The 17518-nt window shown below is 50.4% G+C and overlaps 2 protein-coding genes across 5 annotated transcripts in view; one reads left to right on the top strand and one right to left on the bottom strand.

The window, feature by feature from the left end:
- Window positions 1-17518, bottom strand: part of ARMC7 (armadillo repeat containing 7) — a 20647-nt gene extending 3129 nt beyond the window's left edge. Inside the window, exons 1-3 of one of the 3 annotated variants that reach the window (XM_082678602.1) lie at window positions 17172-17518; window positions 16934-17077; window positions 3678-5617 (exon numbers count right to left, since the gene is read on the bottom strand). In XM_082678602.1, the coding sequence (XP_082534728.1) occupies window positions 5256-5617; window positions 16934-17077; window positions 17172-17262 (597 nt within the window). In that variant the 5' untranslated portion in view covers window positions 17263-17518 and the 3' untranslated portion in view covers window positions 3678-5255. Of the gene's footprint in view, window positions 1-3677; window positions 5618-6099; window positions 6347-16933; window positions 17078-17171 lie in introns of those variants that run through there. The other 2 variants (XM_082678604.1, XM_082678603.1) reach the window with 2 other exon arrangements.
- On the top strand, window positions 1914-3587 carry NT5C (5', 3'-nucleotidase, cytosolic). Of its 2 annotated transcripts, none has more exons than XM_082678601.1 (5): window positions 1914-2164; window positions 2510-2610; window positions 2693-2753; window positions 2974-3088; window positions 3163-3587. In XM_082678601.1, exons 1-5 carry the CDS (start codon window positions 1967-1969, stop codon window positions 3306-3308), a joined length of 621 nt encoding a protein of 206 aa, XP_082534727.1. In that variant the 5' UTR covers window positions 1914-1966; the 3' UTR covers window positions 3309-3587. The 2 variants fall into 2 exon arrangements, with proteins under 2 accessions (XP_082534727.1, XP_082534726.1); XM_082678600.1 differs by having other exon boundaries at window positions 1921-2164; window positions 3206-3587.

The raw sequence follows: 17518 nt of genomic DNA, 5'->3' as shown, positions 1-17518 counted from the left end.
ATGCCAAAATGAAAATTAATGGCTCTCTGGTAATAAAATACAGGAATAATATGGATGATTGGTATCCAAAATAATTATTAGCCAATACCCTTCACACTCTTCTACCACCTACCCTCCTGTGCTGGGTGCTAACATTCAAAATTTCAAGTCCTCTCATGCCTGTAGGGTGCTTCTCAATGGTGGGTGGTCAGAGAAGAAGGCTCCAAAGGAGGGGTCCACGTAGATAGAAGGGGACAGGGTCATCTGAGTCCTCTCAAGTGATACAGGAGACAGAAGATGGGAGAAAGCTCACTAGGTGCTAGGCAGAAAGTTCCAGACCAACATGCTATATTAAGTGTCCATTGGGCACTGTAAATCGGCTTTTTAGGTCTAGCTGTGCTACCGACCAGCTATGTGCCTTGGGCTTGTCATTTGGGAGCTCAGGTTCCTAACTTAAAAGCAAGACTTTTGAATGAGGTCACCTCTAAAAACCTTCCCATGACTGAAATGACTCAAACCTAGTGTGTAACCACCAGCTATTCTGACTTACTGGGCATGTCTTTGGGAAGAATAAGGGTGACCATAGGTTGTGGAGGTGTTAAGTGTTTCTCCCTTACTGTGTAAAGTATTTGCAAAATGGAAAATCAACAGCTGTGCTACAGTCTTTCCAGGTTCACCAGAACAGGTTAGCCCTACCAATCACCTGAGTTACGGTTTGCCATGACTTCAGAGATAGGGAACCTGCACCCTTTTCTCTCAGTAATGGTGGAGCTCCTGGGCAAGAGAGGTCCCTGATTTGTGTCACAACTTGTAACTTGGCTTTAGTTTTTTATTCTGTGAAGGTAAGTGCCTAGCCTAAAGGTGTTCTGCCAGTCATTTTGGTACTATTACAGATTGTAGAAAATTCTATGTAAACATGTTTGCTAAGGGTGTTGAATTTTCCAGTTAGAAAGCTTAGGGTTTAGAAGATGAAGTTGAATGATCTTAAAATGACGACGATGGCAGAAGAATCAGCATTTTGTTGACAGCGTGGACTTTTTACACAGTTATGTGTCTCAAGTGGCTTGGTGTTTACTGCTGATGTCTATTCTACGTCTTTAGCATTTTAAAATTAGATCGCCAGGCTCCCCTTCCTTATGCTTCTGTTCCATTGGGTTTAGACATATTGGGGTGCTGAGGTGGGGAACTACAGGAAGATGGGTCACTTACTCAAATCCGAATCTAGTCTGTAGGTAAATATATTTACATGTAGTCAGGAAATTGTGTGAAATCTACGAAAAGGAGAGTCAACAAAACTTAGCAATGCTCAGCAATTTCTAGAGGAGGGTGGAGCTGCCGATCCTGGAGACCTGTCAGGTCCACAGCAAGGACTGTCCCGATTACCTGAGCCTGGTGGAAAAATCGCCTCTTCCAGGTGGACCTGGATGTTTAAAGCAGATGCTCCCATGTTTCACGCCAGCTCTGGTTTATGCATTCGTCTCTGAGGAGCTCTGCTCACACGAGCCAGTTGTCTTCAGCGGATTCACTCACTTCTAACCGTTACTGGGAGTCCCCGCGATTCGGGCCGTGGGTTGGTGCTGCCGTGCCGGGGCGGACGCTCTGCTCCGGTCCCCACAGCAGGGTGCGCAGGTATGGCGTCTCAGGTCTACGGAGGCTTGACTCCTTGTTAGACGACGCTTCCCAGTATTTAGGATAGTCCCTCCTGTCGGGCCCCTGGAAGTTCTGCCCCGAGTAACATTCGGGGTGAGCGAGGACGTCTGCTACAGCGTGGAAGGCTGCTGATGTGCACGTAGGTGCGTCCTCAGACCAGAACGCAGCCCAAGCCATCGCCACGCCGCCCCCCACCCCCCCGAAACGGGGCTGCCCATGCAAATCAGCCGCGGTCGGGCCCGCCCACCCCACGGCTCCGGAAGCTGCAGTCCCCTTGCCCAGCTCCGCGCGGCGGCTCCCGGGGCCACATTTCCGCCGGGCCGCCTGCCTAGCTGCGATGGCGTTGCAGATGGCTGCGCGGCGCGGGCGGCCAGTGCGGGTGCTGGTGGACATGGACGGCGTTCTGGCGGATTTCGAGGCCGGCCTCCTGCGGGGCTTCCGCCGAAGCTTCCCCCGGGAGCCGTACGTGCCGCTGCAGGAGCGCCGCGGCTTCCTCGCCTGCGAGCAGTACCGAGCCCTGCGCCCGGACCTGGCGGTAGGGAGGTGGGGGGGCCCGGCGGCGCGGGGCCGCCCTGGAGCGGGGAGCCCCGACCCCACAGGACACCTGGGAGCGGGGAGACCTCCCCTTGGGTCAGGACTGTCTCTGCTCCATGTCCAGTGACACCTTCCTGTTTAAAATTAACAAAGCTCTCACTTCAGAATCCACAGTTCACCTCAGGACTAGACAGTCTGGGGGAGTACTTACCCCTGAACAAAGTCCTGTACCTGAGACTCTGATTTGGGGACCGAAGCGCCCCAGGAACTTCACTTTGAGAGTCCTCGCTGGGGCTGGAGAGGTCTGCTGGGATCAGAGCCAGGACAGGAACACTGTATCTTTCAGGACAAAGTGGCCAGTGTGTATGAAGCCCCAGGCTTTTTCCTAGACTTGGAGCCCATCCCTGGAGCCTTGGAAGCAATGCGGGAGATGAATGACATGCAGGAGTGAGGAAGGGCGGGGAGGGAGGGGGTGGGGAGCAGGCGCTGGCATCACCCTGTCTAACCGCCCCCCCCCCCCCCCCCGCAGCACCGAGGTCTTCATCTGCACCAGCCCTCTGATGAAGTACGACCACTGTGTGCACGAGAAGGTGCGGCTGCCCCAGCACTTCACCCGCAGACTTAGGCTCCTAAGCCCTGGTCTTCTAAAGAAAGCGGCAGAAACACAGACAGTCGGGGGTGGGGTGGGGGGTAGAGGGGAGCCCTCTCTCTCATGAGCTGCTGTAGACCCTCCCTCACACCTACTTGCTCACTGGCCCTGAATTCAAGGGCCCATCAGGCCCTACTGAGCCACCTATGCCCACCTCACAGTACCGCTGGGTGGAGAAGCACCTGGGGCCCCAGTTTGTGGAGCGCATTATCTTGACGAGGGACAAGACGGTGGTCTTGGGGGACCTGCTCATTGATGACAAGGACACCATTCAAGGTAGGAGCCCTTTTCCCTAGCAACCTCAGGCATCTAGCCTGCTGGGATTAGGGAGAGGGAGTAAAAATAACCAGATTACAGAGTGTATCACTGCCTTCCTCCCGTGTCCTGTCCCAGGCCAAGAGGAGACCCCAAGCTGGGAGCACATCTTGTTCACCTGCTGCCACAACCAGCACCTGGCCCTGCCCCCCCCACGGAGACGGCTGCTCTCCTGGAGTGACAACTGGAAGGAGATTATAGATAGCAAGCGGGGAGCCCTGCAGCGGGACCGAACCGGCCTGGGGCCGCCCCAGGAATAAGGCGAGGGGCCATGGCCGTGGACAGTAGCTGAAGGAAGGGAAGGCAGACCAGCAGGGAGCCCAGGCAGAACTGAGCGACAGGGCAGCATCATGGCAATGACCCCTCAGCACTGTGCCAGCCACCTGAACCCTCCTGGCAGAGCTGGCCTGGAAACATGGTGGGAAAATCAGGAACCTTTTTAATAAAACACTTTGGCTCACTGCTCTCTTATGGCCTTTTATTTGGGGGAAGCGAAGGGACAGGAGCCCCACAGGGGCAGCTGGGACAGAGGCCAATGAGGAGGCCTTTGCCTCCCTCCCTCTCGTCTCCTTAGTCCATTAGTTCCATAGTCTGCCCACCTCCACGTCCACCTGGAAACCATTCCTCTCGAATCTGCCTTTCCTTGGCCATGTAAGAGGTCATCCTTGGGCTTTCCTGGTGGCGCAGTGGTTAAGAATCTGCCTGCCAGTGCAGGGGACACGGGTTCGATCCCTGGTCCAGGAAGATCACACATGCCACGGAGCAACTGTGCCACAACTATTGGGCCTGTGCTCTAGAGCCCGCGAGCCACAACTACTGAGCCCACGTGCCACAACTACTGAAGCCTGTGCGCCCTACAGCCCGTGCTCTGCAACAAGAGAAGCCACTGCAATGAGAAGCCTGTGCACCCCAATGAAGAGTAGCCCCGCTTGCTGCAACCAGAGAAAGCCCGCGCGCAGCAACAAAGACCCAACGCAGCCAAAAATAAATAAAATTTTAAAAAAGAAAAAAAAAAGAGGTCATCCTTAAGGGAGGCCAGGACCTTCCACTGCTCCTGAACCCCACCTTTCTAAGGGGGCCCACACCCCTTCCCCCGTGCTGAGCAGCTGACACTAGACTCTGAGCCATTCGCTTGCTGTCAGTATCTGGTCCCATCTCCCTCGAGCACCTCTCTTACTTGCATCCCTGAAGCCAGCCTGAGACAGATTTCCAGGGACAGGGACCCCACCACCACCACCTCACTAACCCTGATGGCAGAGAAGGCAGGCCAGGGCTTCCAGGCAAGTACCATGGGGTGGTGAAGGGAAAAGACAACAGCTCGTAGAGTTTGTGCCTGTATTCTAATGTGTCACCCTCATGGCCTCCGTCTTAATGCCTGATGGCCATGTTAACAGTCACTGGGCTGTGACACTCAAGATCAGGAACCACGTCTTCGTCTTTGAAGCCCTAACATGGTCCCCGGCTGATAGGCCTGTGTAGATAAACAGTTAATCCTGGGCCACAGAGTTCTCCAGGCCAGCATTCACCATGCCCAACACCCAGCCTGGAGAGCTTGCAGGACAGGTATCCGGCCTCCACAGCAGTGGACACAACACTTCCCCAGCTTCCCAGGGCCCCGAAATACTTTTAACGACAAGGCTTCTCATCTCTATTTCTCAGAATTACTCCCGACACTTCTGTTAAGGTATGATGCCTGTTTCCTCAAGCTCAGGCAACTCTCCTAAGCCCCAGGCCCAGCTGTTCCTCAGGAGAAACACCATCTGCAGAGCCTCTGGGTCTAGGGACCTGCTGCTTCTCACACGAGGGTGACAGCTCGGTGGCGGGGTGGGCCAGGAGGCAGGACCTTCGCCTCTAGCTGGTTGAGAGCGTCATCCTGTCAAAACGGCACCCTTCAATTTCCTTCTCCACGTGTCTCAAAGTCTGGCTTCCTCACTCATCTCCTGGTGCCTTTCATCACAGTGTAAACACCTGTCCCACTGAGAAAACTCGCCTTTAAAGGGGTTGACAAAGCACCACTTGGGGAGAACGTGCACAGTGGGAGCTTTGCTGCTCCCACTTCCTGAGTCCCCACCGGGATTCTGGTCTTGTCTCTGGCAGTGCCGGTGCCGCGGCCTGAGGGCGCCTTGGATCAGGGCTGCTGCGGGGCCTCAGCCCTTGGTAGTGGGATCCCCAGGGCAGAGTGAGCCCGCCGGCTGCGGGCTTCGGCCACCTGGCTGGGGGAGCAGAAGTCTTCCAGGAAGATCTGGGCCAGGTTCCGGAGCCTCGCGTTGGCCGAGAGGGAGAAGCGCACCATGCACTGGACCACGGGCGTGGCGGTCAGCTCGGGGTGCGAGCTGGAGCCCGGCGAGCTCAGGTACATGATCGTGGTCACGGCGGACAGCACGGTCTCCTCGTTGGGACTGGACAGGCAGTCGATGATGAGTGGGACACCCCCAGTCTGCAGGATGTGCTCCTTGTTGGCCCTGTCTGAGCACAGGTTGCAGAGGCCTCCTGGGGAAGAGCAAGGTGAGTCTGGATGCCTTAGCCCTGGGCCTCCTTCCATCTTTCCTCCGCCCACTGAGTCCCAGGGAAGGCCCAGGCCTGAGAAGGTGGCCCAGGGACAAGGGATCCCAAGTCTATTCTGATCTCCAGCCCTCCCTTTCCAGATTCCAGAAAGGCCTGCCTGCCGTCCACTGCCCAACCTTCTGGAAGTGGGCACTGATCCCTTTCCCTCCTGGTTCAGCCAGCTCAATGACTGATAGGCTTTCCTTTTTTTTTTTTTTAAGTAGAAAACATAAAACCCACAGTGTATCATCACTTTAGAAGAATTAAGAAACATAGGTAAGGTGATGGTTTCACAGGTGTACACATGTCAATACTTACCAAGTTATACTCTTTAAGTATGTAAAGCTTATTATGTGCCAATTATACCTCAATAAAGCTGTCAAAAATATTAGAAGTCAAAATATAAACCATCTTAATCCTACCACCCATTTAACATGTTTTTCATCCCACAATTTTTAAATATGTGACGACATATAAATATTTAATAACAACGTGATACTCGTTTTGTAAGCCAGCTGTTTTCATTTAACCATGTCCTGTGAACATTTCTCCACGCCAATAAATCTACAATCATGGCATCATTTAATAGCTGTTCAGTCCACCATTTTATGGAAACAGCATAATTGAGAGTTTAAAGCATTTCAGCATCATTCCCACATCACTATTGCTAGGAACCTGGGGGACAAAAGAAAAGGACAGAGTGAGAGACCCGTGGTTCTGGATCTAAGAACCACTGCTCAGGTAAGATGCCCAGACCCCTCATTCTCTCCCGTCAGGCCTAAATCACTAGATGTGGGAAGCTGATTTTCGTGGGTCCTGAGTGAGCTTCCTGCCATCAGGGCACCCTCACCCTTAGGTTCCTACTCCAAGTAGAGAACGAACTTCTAGCTCATTTGCATAACATGGCCGACCAGTACTGAGTGTCCAATCAGGAGTGAGTTACAGCCCACCCACTTCCCCAGCATCTCTAGAAACAAGCAAAGGGGGGACCTCCCCACACGCCCGGCAAAACCCAACTAGGACCTCTTTCCCAGCAAGAGGGGACAGGTGCAGGGAAGTGGCGCAGGCCTGGCAAAGATCTCCGCCTACTCCGGGTAGGTACAGCCACCCCTTCCCTAGCAGTACCTGGGTAGGGAAACATTTTACCCATTCAGCCTCCAAGGACTTCCCACTGCAAAGATCCTTCTGGGATCTTTGCATGGTGCCACCCTCTTGCTAGTAACCAGCACGTCACTGCTCCGTGGCCAGTGTGGTTTCCCTGGAGTACCCCATTAGCCGCTGCCTGCCACACCCAGGCACGTCCCTCATCACCTGTCTCACCGTCTTCATACGCTTAGAACTCTGAGAAACCTTTGTGGAATTTTCTTGCTCACTGACTGCTGAGCCCCGCTAGAAGCTACTGTGCCATGAGGTCAACACCTAGGCTGTCTTGGGATTTCCCTGGTGGTCCAGTGGTTAAGACTCCACGTTCCCAATGCAGGGGGCCTGAGTTTGATGCCTGGTCAGGGAACTAGATCCCACATGCTGCAACTAAGAGCCCACACACCGTAACTAAAGACCCCGCACGCGAAAACGAAGAGCCCCCGTGCTGCAAGTCTAATTAATTAATTAATTAAAAAAAAAAGACCTAGGCTGTCTTATTCCCAAGACTTCCTGGGTTTCTGGCACAGGGGGCGCTCCGCAAATGTTTGCTGGAAGGATTTTAAAGCAGTGAGCAGGGAAAAGGGCTGCACTGCAGAGGGTTGGGAGGCTGGATGGACTGGCTCCCTGGGACCCTGTGCACCTTGGACATCTGCAGTGCTGAGGGACGGAAGAGGCCGAGTGGTGCTCCTGAACCGAGGAAGATGGGCAGCAGGAGACGGACTGAGGCACTGATGGAGAGGTCCCTCCCAGTGTCCACCTCAGCACCCATTCACCCCAGTGGAGCCCTTAGCACAGCCTGGGGTCATCCTGCCGACTACCTTCTTTACTTGCTGTCTGTCCCCCCATCACTGGGCACCACAGGGTAGTAATTTACCTCTGTATTTCCGGAGCCTGCAACTGAGGATTCTCGCTGGACACATGCTGGGAACATGACTGAACCCCACGAAGAGTTACCACCACCCCCATTTAAGGGAAAGAACCTGAGGCTGTTGAGTAACTTGACCAAAGTCCCAGAAGATAGGGAGCCCTTTGCTACTCCCGTGGGAAAGGGTGTCCCTTCAGAAACCACAAGGACAACTAATCCTACCACGGGCAGATGCCAGGCTCAGCCAGGAGCAGGGGCAAGTAGAAATGCTGTGGCACAACTGCTGAGCCCGCGCGCCTAGAGCCCGTGCTCCGCAACAAGAGAAGCCACTGCGATGAGAAGCCCGCGCACTGCAACGAAGAGTAGCCCCCGCTCGCCACAACTAGAGAAAGCCCACGCGCAGCAACGAAGACCCAATGCAGCCAAAAATAAATAAATAAAAGACGTCACCTCTTCTAAGAGCCTTCCATGACCACCCTAATCAGTCCCTCTCCCCAAGAGGCCCTCCCCTCACCACCTTCACTTCTTTTCTTCATACCAAAGAAGAAAAAAAGAAAAAGTAAAAAAGCAAAAGAAGAAAATATTCATAGATTCTGACAGAGGACTCATATCCAGAATATATAAAGCATTCCTATCAATAAAAGATGAACAACACAATAAAAACAGTGAGCAAAAGACTTCGATAAACTCTGCACAAAAGGGTCAATATATGAAAATGTGCTCAACATTCCTTATCAGAGAAATGAGAATTAAAACCACAATAAGAGGGCTTCCCTGGTGGCGCAGTGGTTGCGAGTCCGCCTGCCGATGCAGGGGACGTGGGTTCATGCCCCGGTCTGGGAGGATCCCACGTGCCGCGGAGCAGCTGGGCCCGTGAGCCATGGCTGCTGGGGCTGCACATCCGGAGCCTGTGCTCCACAACGGGAGAGGCCACAACAGTGAGAGGCCCGCGTACCGCAAAAAAAAAAAAAAAAAAAAACACAATAAGAGGCCACTACACACCTATCATAATGGCTAAAACAAAAAAAGACTGATGATACTAAGTGTTGGCAGGGAGGGAGCAGCACCGGAACTCTGATATGCTGGCGGTGAGGAGTGTAACACATCGTGATGACGGTGGAAAGCTAGTTGGCAGCTTCTAACACAGTTAAACATCCATCTACCCTACGACTCAGCAATTCCACTCCTACCCAAATCTGTCTGAGAAAAATGAGCACATATGTATACAAGGAACCTACCCGAGAGAAATGAGTACCTATGTATACAAGAAAACTTGTACAAAAATTATCATAACAGCTTTATTCATAAAGGTTCCAAACCAGAAACAGCTCAAATCTCCATCAGCGGGTGAATGGATGAACAAATTGCGGCCTATTCATATAAAGACGTGAACTACTGATACTGTAACAATTTGGATGAATCTCAGAAACATTATGCTGAGTGAAAGAAACCAGATACTATATCCTGTAGGATTCCTCTTACATGAAGGTCAAGAACAGGCGAAACTGATCCATGGGGATAGAGGTTAGAATAATGGTTACCTCAGGGTGGAAGACACTAACTGGCAGAGGGTACGAGGGACCTTTCTGGGGAGATGAAAACATTCTGTATCTTGACTTAAGTGCTGGTTATATTGATGTACATACAGCTTAATGAATTTAAAAATTCATCAGACTGGCACTTAAGCTACGTGCATTTCACTGTATGCCGATCCTGCTGCAATCTAAAAACTGGTTACCAGACAAAAAGGAGAACAAGTTCTGACTGGCGGATGAACATATTTTGGACAAACCTGGCAACATAAAGAGAAAAAGAGGCAAAGGCAGGGCCCTTCTAGGTGTGGGGAGCCACAGGAACCCCCGGGAGAGACAAAAGAGAAAACCCTAGTGCAGTCTGGGATGAGAAAGCTGGCGGCTCAGAGAGGGCAGGTAGGGGATCTCAGGTCACAAAGCAAGGAGGGCAATGGTGCTGGAAGGGACAGGAGGGTCTAAGTATTGTCCTGGGGATTAAATGAGGTCATGCTGCCAAGTGCTTAGCCAGCACCTGGTGCCTGAGAGGGCTGGGCAAGTCCTTGGAGACAGTGGCTCAAGACCGTTACAGCTGAGGACCCGCCCGACGACCCGCCCGCCCCAGGGTACTGGGCTGGCCGTGGTCAATCCCAGGTCAAAATCCTCACTGGGGGCTATTTGTTCTTGGGTTTTACTTCAGTATCTTGAAGATGGTTCTCTCTGAAATTTCAGGACAGACATTCAAGGGACAGAACAGCATATAGAGAAAGCTACTATTATACGTAAGAAGGTGAGAGACGAATATACATATATGTATATGCCCACATTTGCTGGTTTCATATGAGGGGGGAACAGGGTGGAAGGGACAGGAATGGTAGTGAGACCATACTCGTAATACAGTTTTGACTTAAACAGATATGTTTTGTATAAGTTAAAAAAAACAAATTAAATTTTAAAAAATCATGGTTTTTCGCACTTCTGACCTGTATTTCAGTTCTAAAATTTTATCCTACAGGTACACTCCCACAAGTGAGAAATGACATACAAATAAGGGTACCCACTGTCACACTGCTCATGACAGCAAAATGGAAACAACCCTAAATGGCCCCCCTCAGGGGCCGGCTAAATGTTAGTCCCTTCATGCAGTGGACATCATGCAGCAGTTACAAAGAATCAGGCAGCTCTTTATGGGCTGACACTGCAGGTGTGCCAAGACATGGTGCTAAGTTAAAAAAATATATATATATAGATACAGTATACTTCAACATGTGTAGGATATGCAAAAAGGTATACATAGTATACAAACAAATATATACGTATTTGTTTATCAATCCCTAAAATATCTCTGGGAGAATACACAAGAAACTAGTAACAATGGTTGCCTCCAGAAAAGGCTACAGACCGAGTTACTGTTTATTACCTACCCTTTTGAATTCTGTACCATGTGAGTCAATTATGTATTCACATAAATTAATAAAACACACACGCACACCCTGCTTCTGCCTAGAACTGAGAGGAAGGGGGATTGGTCTCTGCCAGTTGGGGAGGGAGGACACAGGGGCCTGGAGCCAGCCTTCCCAGCTGGTGTGGAAGGGAGCAGTGGGGTGAGGACCTTGAATTCACCTCTTTCCTGTAACAAATGGATAGCTGAGGAATTTCTTTTTAAGCAGAAAGATGTGTGACCCCAGGACACTAAATGATCAGTGAGAGAAGGAGGTACACGGGAACCCGAGAGTACGGAGGATGGAGCGAGGGCTCTGTGGTGGGCAGATCTAGCTAGAATCCCAGGAATGCGCCAGGGGACTCAGGTGAGCAGAGCAAGCAACTCCATCTCTCTAAGCCTAGGTTTCTTTATCAGTAAAACAGGAAGAGAGAATTAAATAATGTAAGACCCCTCCCTGGCACACAGTAGATATGGACCAAGCACGCACCTGTTTATAGCCTCGGAGGCTGGCACAGGGCATATCTTCAACCCACACACAGAGAAAGGGCTGGCACATACAGGTAGAGTTTAACAATGAGAAAGCAAGTGCTCATGTAACCAGCACTGAGGTCAAAGACTGAAACACTGTCATCAGTCCAGAAGCCTCTGCATGTTCTTTCCTGATTCAATTCTCTCCCCTTCTCAGAGATGACCCTCTTCCTGACGTGTAACAATGCAATAAAATAATTTTAAATTAATAGCAGGACCTTTTAAATTTTTAATAAAAAAAATTTTACTACACACACACCCCTAAATACTATAATTCAGTTCTGCCTCTTTTTGGACTTTATAGAAATGGAATCACACTGTACATATTATTATGTGTCTAGCATCATTTGCTTAACGTTATGTTTTTAAGATAATTGCAAGGAGCTGTAGATTGTTCATTTACCTTGCTAAGCAGTATGAATATCGACAATATTGATAATTCATTCCACTGTTGACTGTTTCCAGTTTAGGACTGTTACAGACAATACTGCTGGTGACATTTTTGCATGTGTCTGGACGTGCATGTACCTAACCCTATGATTGTAACTGCTGGGTCACGCGGCATGCCTATCTTCAATTTTACTAAATCCTATTTTTCCAAAGAGAGGCGGCTCAGGATTCATCTACCAGCCTTTTTCAGTACACCACCACCATCTGGTGGCAGCTACAGGTATTGCATGAAATAGAACAGAGGAAAGCGATTTAACCTGAATCGTGGGAGGCCACCTACTTGCATTACTGTTGTAGTAACAAAACTGCCTGAGTATTCCGTGACATACTAGGATTCAGCCAGTTTTCATGGAAGCAGAGAATTATCTCCTGGTTCCTTTACATCTCCATACACCATCTAGAATGGTGCAGGTGTGCACACACAGCATATAAGACACCAGAGAATCAACCAATGGTGCTTCAGTCCAACACTCCCAAATTAATGCCAAAGCCTGCCAGAGTTTTTATTTGGGGCATGAGCGCTGAATTCTCTCGCTCATTCAAGTATTTACTGAGATGCTGGCTTTTTATCTGGTTCCTGATAATTCACCCGCTTCCTATCCCCCATCCCAAATGAGGGTGGCTCAGGCCTGACCAGTGCCTGTCTCCCCGTGGTACTTCCTCCTACTACTGCCCGGACACCCACTGTGAGGATAAAGATCAACTTTCATACCTTTTCCTATCATTCAACGATGCTTTTCCAGAAGGGCCGAATCCCTGGAACAGCTGGGTGATTAGACACTATCCCATCCTACCTCACCTCTCTGGGAGACTCGGGAACTGTTTATCCTCAAAGGGGTCTGGCTACCTAGGGGACCTTGCAGCTGCAGGCACTTTATCTCATTTACTTCTCTCAACAACTCTGTGAGGCAGGTACCGATCCTCCCCCACCTGACCGATGATGGGAGAAGGGAAATCACATGCCCAGAGTTAAGTCGGGGAGTGAGGACTTGAACCCAGGCCTGCCTGACCCCAAAGCCCCACTCTTACCAAACTCTCTATATTCCTTGCCAACAAACCAACATTGGTTTTGGTTCTGCCAAACCATGGCCATGGGCCATCTAACCCGGCAGTTATTCCAGAACCAAACGCACTCAGGGCTGCAGCACGAAGTCATGTCCGGGACTGCGCACATTCCCCGGCCCCATCCTCGTCCCAGGCCAAAAGGCCTGGGCATTCAAGACGTAACAAAGGTAAGCAAGGCACTCTGATCTCATGGAGATTCACCATCTCAGATCTGCCATCAGAGACAAAAGATTCAAAGCTACAAAGCCCAGCACAGAATAAGCACCGACAGTGTTTCCCATTTAGCAGCACAGACGTTAACAGAAGAGGAAACAGCAAGAGTAACAAAATCGGCTTCTAAGCACCACTGGGACTCTCCTTTTAAGTTATGCGCAATAAATACGAGAGGATTTTAATCTCCAGAGGATCCCACGGAGGGATTCAATGCTAAGAAAGCTGCTGCTCTGGGGATTGGGGACGCTGGAAGGAGAAGAAAAAGAGAAGGAAACAGTGGCTATGAAAAGTAAAACTGGTGATGATACCAACAATTCTAGACAAAGTATCGATACCTTCACGGAGACAGACACGCGCACACGCTCCGCTCCCCGCAACAGTCCTGCAAGGCAGACGAGGCTCAGGTGAGGAAATGAGGCTCAGTGAAGGGACAGGACTCATCCACAGACTGGCTACAAAGTGGAGAAGTGGGGACCGTGGACTCCAGGTCCAGGGCTTGGTCACCCACTCTGGGAAGCTGCCCAGGAGGGCAAGAACCCAGGCCCAGCCCTGATCTCTGGCAAAGCTCCCAGCTCAGTGGGCCAGGAACTCAAGAGTGTTCCTGCCTCGGGAAAGTTGCTTCCTGATCCTGTAAAACTTGCCCGGGTGACTGCTCTTTTCAGCAAAGGTTTCTCCAGAGTCAAGAGCTTGAGTTGAAGGAGCTGTATCACTCTCAGGTGGAGGCCTAGCCACGGGCTTCTGCAGGGGTCACTGTCACCACTCAGGCGGCAGAAGCTGGGGAGCAGAGTTCCAAAAAGGGAGGAGATGGAGTACTAACACTGGAGAAAATCTTAAAGTGACCAATTTTTCACGATATTTATTCAGCATAATAATCTTCCAGAGGGGCAGAGACATGAGCTATTCCCACCCTTAGACCTGGGCAACCGGGGCTCCTGCTCCCAGCCCAGGTTTCGAGGGCCTCACTCTGGCCCTCTCCATAGGTTGAAGAGTCCAGGGAGCCTGCCCAAAGCCCATCCCTCTTCCCCCATACCCAGAGCTCCAGTTCCTAAACCTGCTCCCCCAGCTGCATGGGCCTCTTTCCTGCATCCTGACTCCCGGCGGTGAACCCCGCTGTTTTTGTGCACACGCCGAAGTCCAATGAGTGGCCACCAGGCAAGTGTTTGTGGGGCTGTGAGTGAAGCTGGGATGTCCACACATGTGTGAGGCCTGTCGTAGTAAGAGGAGTCCCAGATACCACAAATTAGAGGCAGACCTGGATGGCCTTTCAAAAATTTAAATCACATTTGCCCAGGATGTATTCAGGAAAAAAAAAAAAGCGTGTTACTTGATTCTAGAAAAGTTTTCAATCTAATTTCTAAGTTACAGGAAATAAAGCAGTTACAGGAACAAATGAAATGACACCATAAAGAGGCAACTAGACAATTCAGAAGGTGAGACGTTCTGCAGAGCTGGTCTGTATCCTTCAACAATTAGTGTTAGGAAAAAAGAGTCTATTAATGATTAAAAGAGATATAAGATGGGCTTCCCTGGTGGGGCAGTGGTTGAGAATCCGCCTGCCACTGCAAGGGACACAGGTTCGAGCCCTGGTCCTGGAAGATCCCACATGCCGCAGAGCAACTAAGCCCGTGGGCCACAGCTACTGAGCCTGAGCTCTAGAGCCCACGAGCCACAACTACTGAGCCCACGTGCCACAACTACTGAAGCCCACGTGCCTAGAGGCCATGCTCTGCAACAAGAGAAGTCACTGCAGTGAGAAGCCCGCGCACCACAACGAAGAGTAGCCCCCGTCACCGCAACTAGAGAAAGCCCGCGTGCAGCAACGAAGACCCAAAAGAAGTCAAAAATAAATAAATTTATATTAAAAAAAGATATAAGATAATTGATGCTGTGATTTCCTTCCAAACAGCCCCATATGGAAAGGGGGGAAGGGGGAGGATAAAGAGTAACTTCAGGGACTTCCCTGGCGGTCCAGTGGTTAAGACTCCATGCTTCCAATGCAGGGGGCATGGGTTCAATCCCTGGTCAGGGCACTAAGATCCCACATGCCACAAGGTATGGCCAATAAATAAATAAATAAATAAAAGAGTGACTTTATAGTGGAGAAACCTGACAAACACTACTTCATCCAGGTGATCAAGGTTAATATCAACAGTGATAAGTCATGTTGATAGCATATGCCCTTGATATGATGTAAATGAAAATGGCCTTTTACCGTTTACCTCTGTGGTCATCCTCCCCAAAACCCATAGCCCACTCTAATCATGAGAAAAATATCAGACAAACCCCAACTGACGGAAAACCTACAAAATACCTGACCAGTACTCCTCAAAACTGCCAAGGTCATCCAGAAAAAAGGGAAAGTCTAAGAAACTGGCACAATCCAGAGGAGCCTAAGGAGACATGACAACTAAATGTAACACAGTATCTTGGATGGAATCCTGGAGGAGTAAAAGGATTATTAGGGAAAAACTAAACAAATCTGAATAGAGTATGGACCTGAGTTAATAATAATGCATCGATATTGGTTTATTAATTGTAACAAACGTACCATACTAATGTAAGACGACAACAATGAGGAAACTAGGTGTGGCATATATGGGAACTCTGTACTATCTTTGCAATTTTTCTAAAACTGTTCTAAAATACAAAGTTTATTTAAAAAGAGAGAGATTGAGATCTAAGGAACGTAAGAACAAGATTAAGTGCGTGAATCCTGGACTGGATCCTGGTTTATACAAAACAACAACAACAAAATGTCCTTTTGGGACCTATTAGAGAAGTTGGCCTAACTGGGTATTTGGTGATAATGGAATTATTAAGTTCATTCTCTATGTAGATAAGATTCACTATGTAGAGAAATGTTCTTTTTTAAAGATGCATGCTGAAAAAACAATGTTGGTTTGCCTTCAGAATAAACTCCAAACTCTTTCCCAATGCCGAGACCTGAATCCCTGTAAACTCTGGTGCCGTGAGCTCTCTATAACCTCACTTAGTACCACTCTCTGCTTCACTCAACACAATGGTGCCACATCAGCGTTCCTTCTGGCTCCTCCTGCTCTAGAGTCTTTTTTTTTTTTTTTTTTTTTTTTTTCCGGTACGCGGGCCTCTCACTGTTGTGGCCTCTCCCATTGCGGAGCACAGGCTCAGCGGCCATGGCTCACGGGCCCAGCCGCTCCGCGGCACGTGGGATCTTCCCGGACTGGGGCACGAACCCGTGTCCCCGGACTCTCAACCACTGCGCCACCAGGGAAGCTCTGCTAGAGTCTTTGCCCACGTTGTGCCTTCCCATGATGGTCAAACAAGAAGTAGCCCCTCCCTCCCCTTGCTCTCTCTCATCACCCTGTTTATTTTCTTCAGAGCCTCAGCTTTCTTGTTTGTCAACCATCTGTCTCCCCCTACTAGAATGTAAATTCCTTGAGGGCAAAGACCCTTTGCCCAACTTGTTCGCCATCTCTCCAACATCTAGAACAATACCTTGCTCGCACAATATACGTCCAATAAATATCTGTCCAGTGAATAATTCAGTAGGTCTTAGACCATAACAACTACAGGAGTCACAAGCCATTCCAAGTCACCGCTACTTCTCTTGATGGTAAAACTTTTTTTGGCTGTGCCCCACGGCATGTGGGATCTTAGTTCCCCATCCAGGGATTGAACCCGTGCCCCCTGCAGTGGAAGCACGGAGACTTAACCACTGGACCGCCAGGGAAGTCCCGATGTTAAAACATTAAGTCAAAGATGTTTAAAAAGGGCACTCAACATTTTTCCCTCCAATGGGGCTTCAAACCATTCCCTCATTTTCGATCTCACCTCTAAGCGGGAGGGAAGCTAGACAGGCAGAGGGGGTCCTAAGAAAGAGTTCCAAACCTGATTCAAGCGAGCCGTGACCTGGACAACGTGTGAACCGCGGAGGCGGCACAGACATCGCGAAAGTCTGCCTTCGCAGCTGAGCGACTGCCTAAAAGATTCCTTTCCCAACAACCCACTTCTAACTCATTATCTCATTACAGCCCATCAGGTATCTAGGAGAGCGGCCCCATCCTTACCAATAGCAAACTCCACCAGGGTCTCATTCTCCTCCGACAGTGAATCGAGGAATAAGTCCAGGACCTGCAGCTGCCGCAGATACTGGTAGTTACTGGGGTCATAGGCGAAGTTGGCGAGGTTGGCCAGTACTTGCTCCTTGGCGTCTGCAGTGGAAAAGCGGCACTGGAGCCAGGTCCGGGGCGGCGATTGCGGCCAGACCCCTGCCTGGTACCCTGCTCCCCACCCTGCCGCTCTCACCTTGGCTCTCGGTCGCCTGGAATTCCGTGACCAGCGCCTGCAGGTATCCCAGCCGGCCGACATGGGGGTCTACCTTCGGCTTCTGGGCCATGGTCGGGCGGCGGAGGAACCCCGGGGGACGGGCAGGGGAGTGTGGAAGGTGAGGCTGGAAAGCGGGCGAGAACCTCACCTGGGCCTCGCCGGGTCCGGAGAGGGGCAGACCGGAGCGGGAAATAGGTTCCTTTCCTCGGTTCAGGTTCTGCAGTAATTTGCAGCTGAAATTGGGCTGGGGAAATGGGGTGGGGACACAGTACCTCGTAAGAGTTGGGAGTGAACGTCCAAATTGGGGCGCGGAAAACCAGGACGCT

This window comes from Grampus griseus (assembly GCF_964374135.1).
Source record: "Grampus griseus genome assembly, chromosome: 20".
Classification (NCBI taxonomy): Eukaryota; Metazoa; Chordata; class Mammalia; order Artiodactyla; family Delphinidae; genus Grampus; species Grampus griseus.
The sequence above is the reverse complement of the archived record's forward strand: the minus strand, read 5'-3'. Positions and strand labels throughout refer to the sequence as shown.

Bases quoted from the DNA above. Each gene is read 5' to 3' on its own strand.
- NT5C (XM_082678600.1), top strand. From the start codon at position 1,967: ATGGCGTTGCAGATGGCTGCGCGGCGCGGGCGGCCAGTGCGGGTGCTG. The intron at 2,165-2,509 runs GTAGGGAGGTGG...TGTATCTTTCAG, and splicing joins CCCTGCGCCCGGACCTGGCG to GACAAAGTGGCCAGTGTGTA. The intron at 3,089-3,205 runs GTAGGAGCCCTT...GTCCTGTCCCAG, and splicing joins TGACAAGGACACCATTCAAG to GCCAAGAGGAGACCCCAAGC.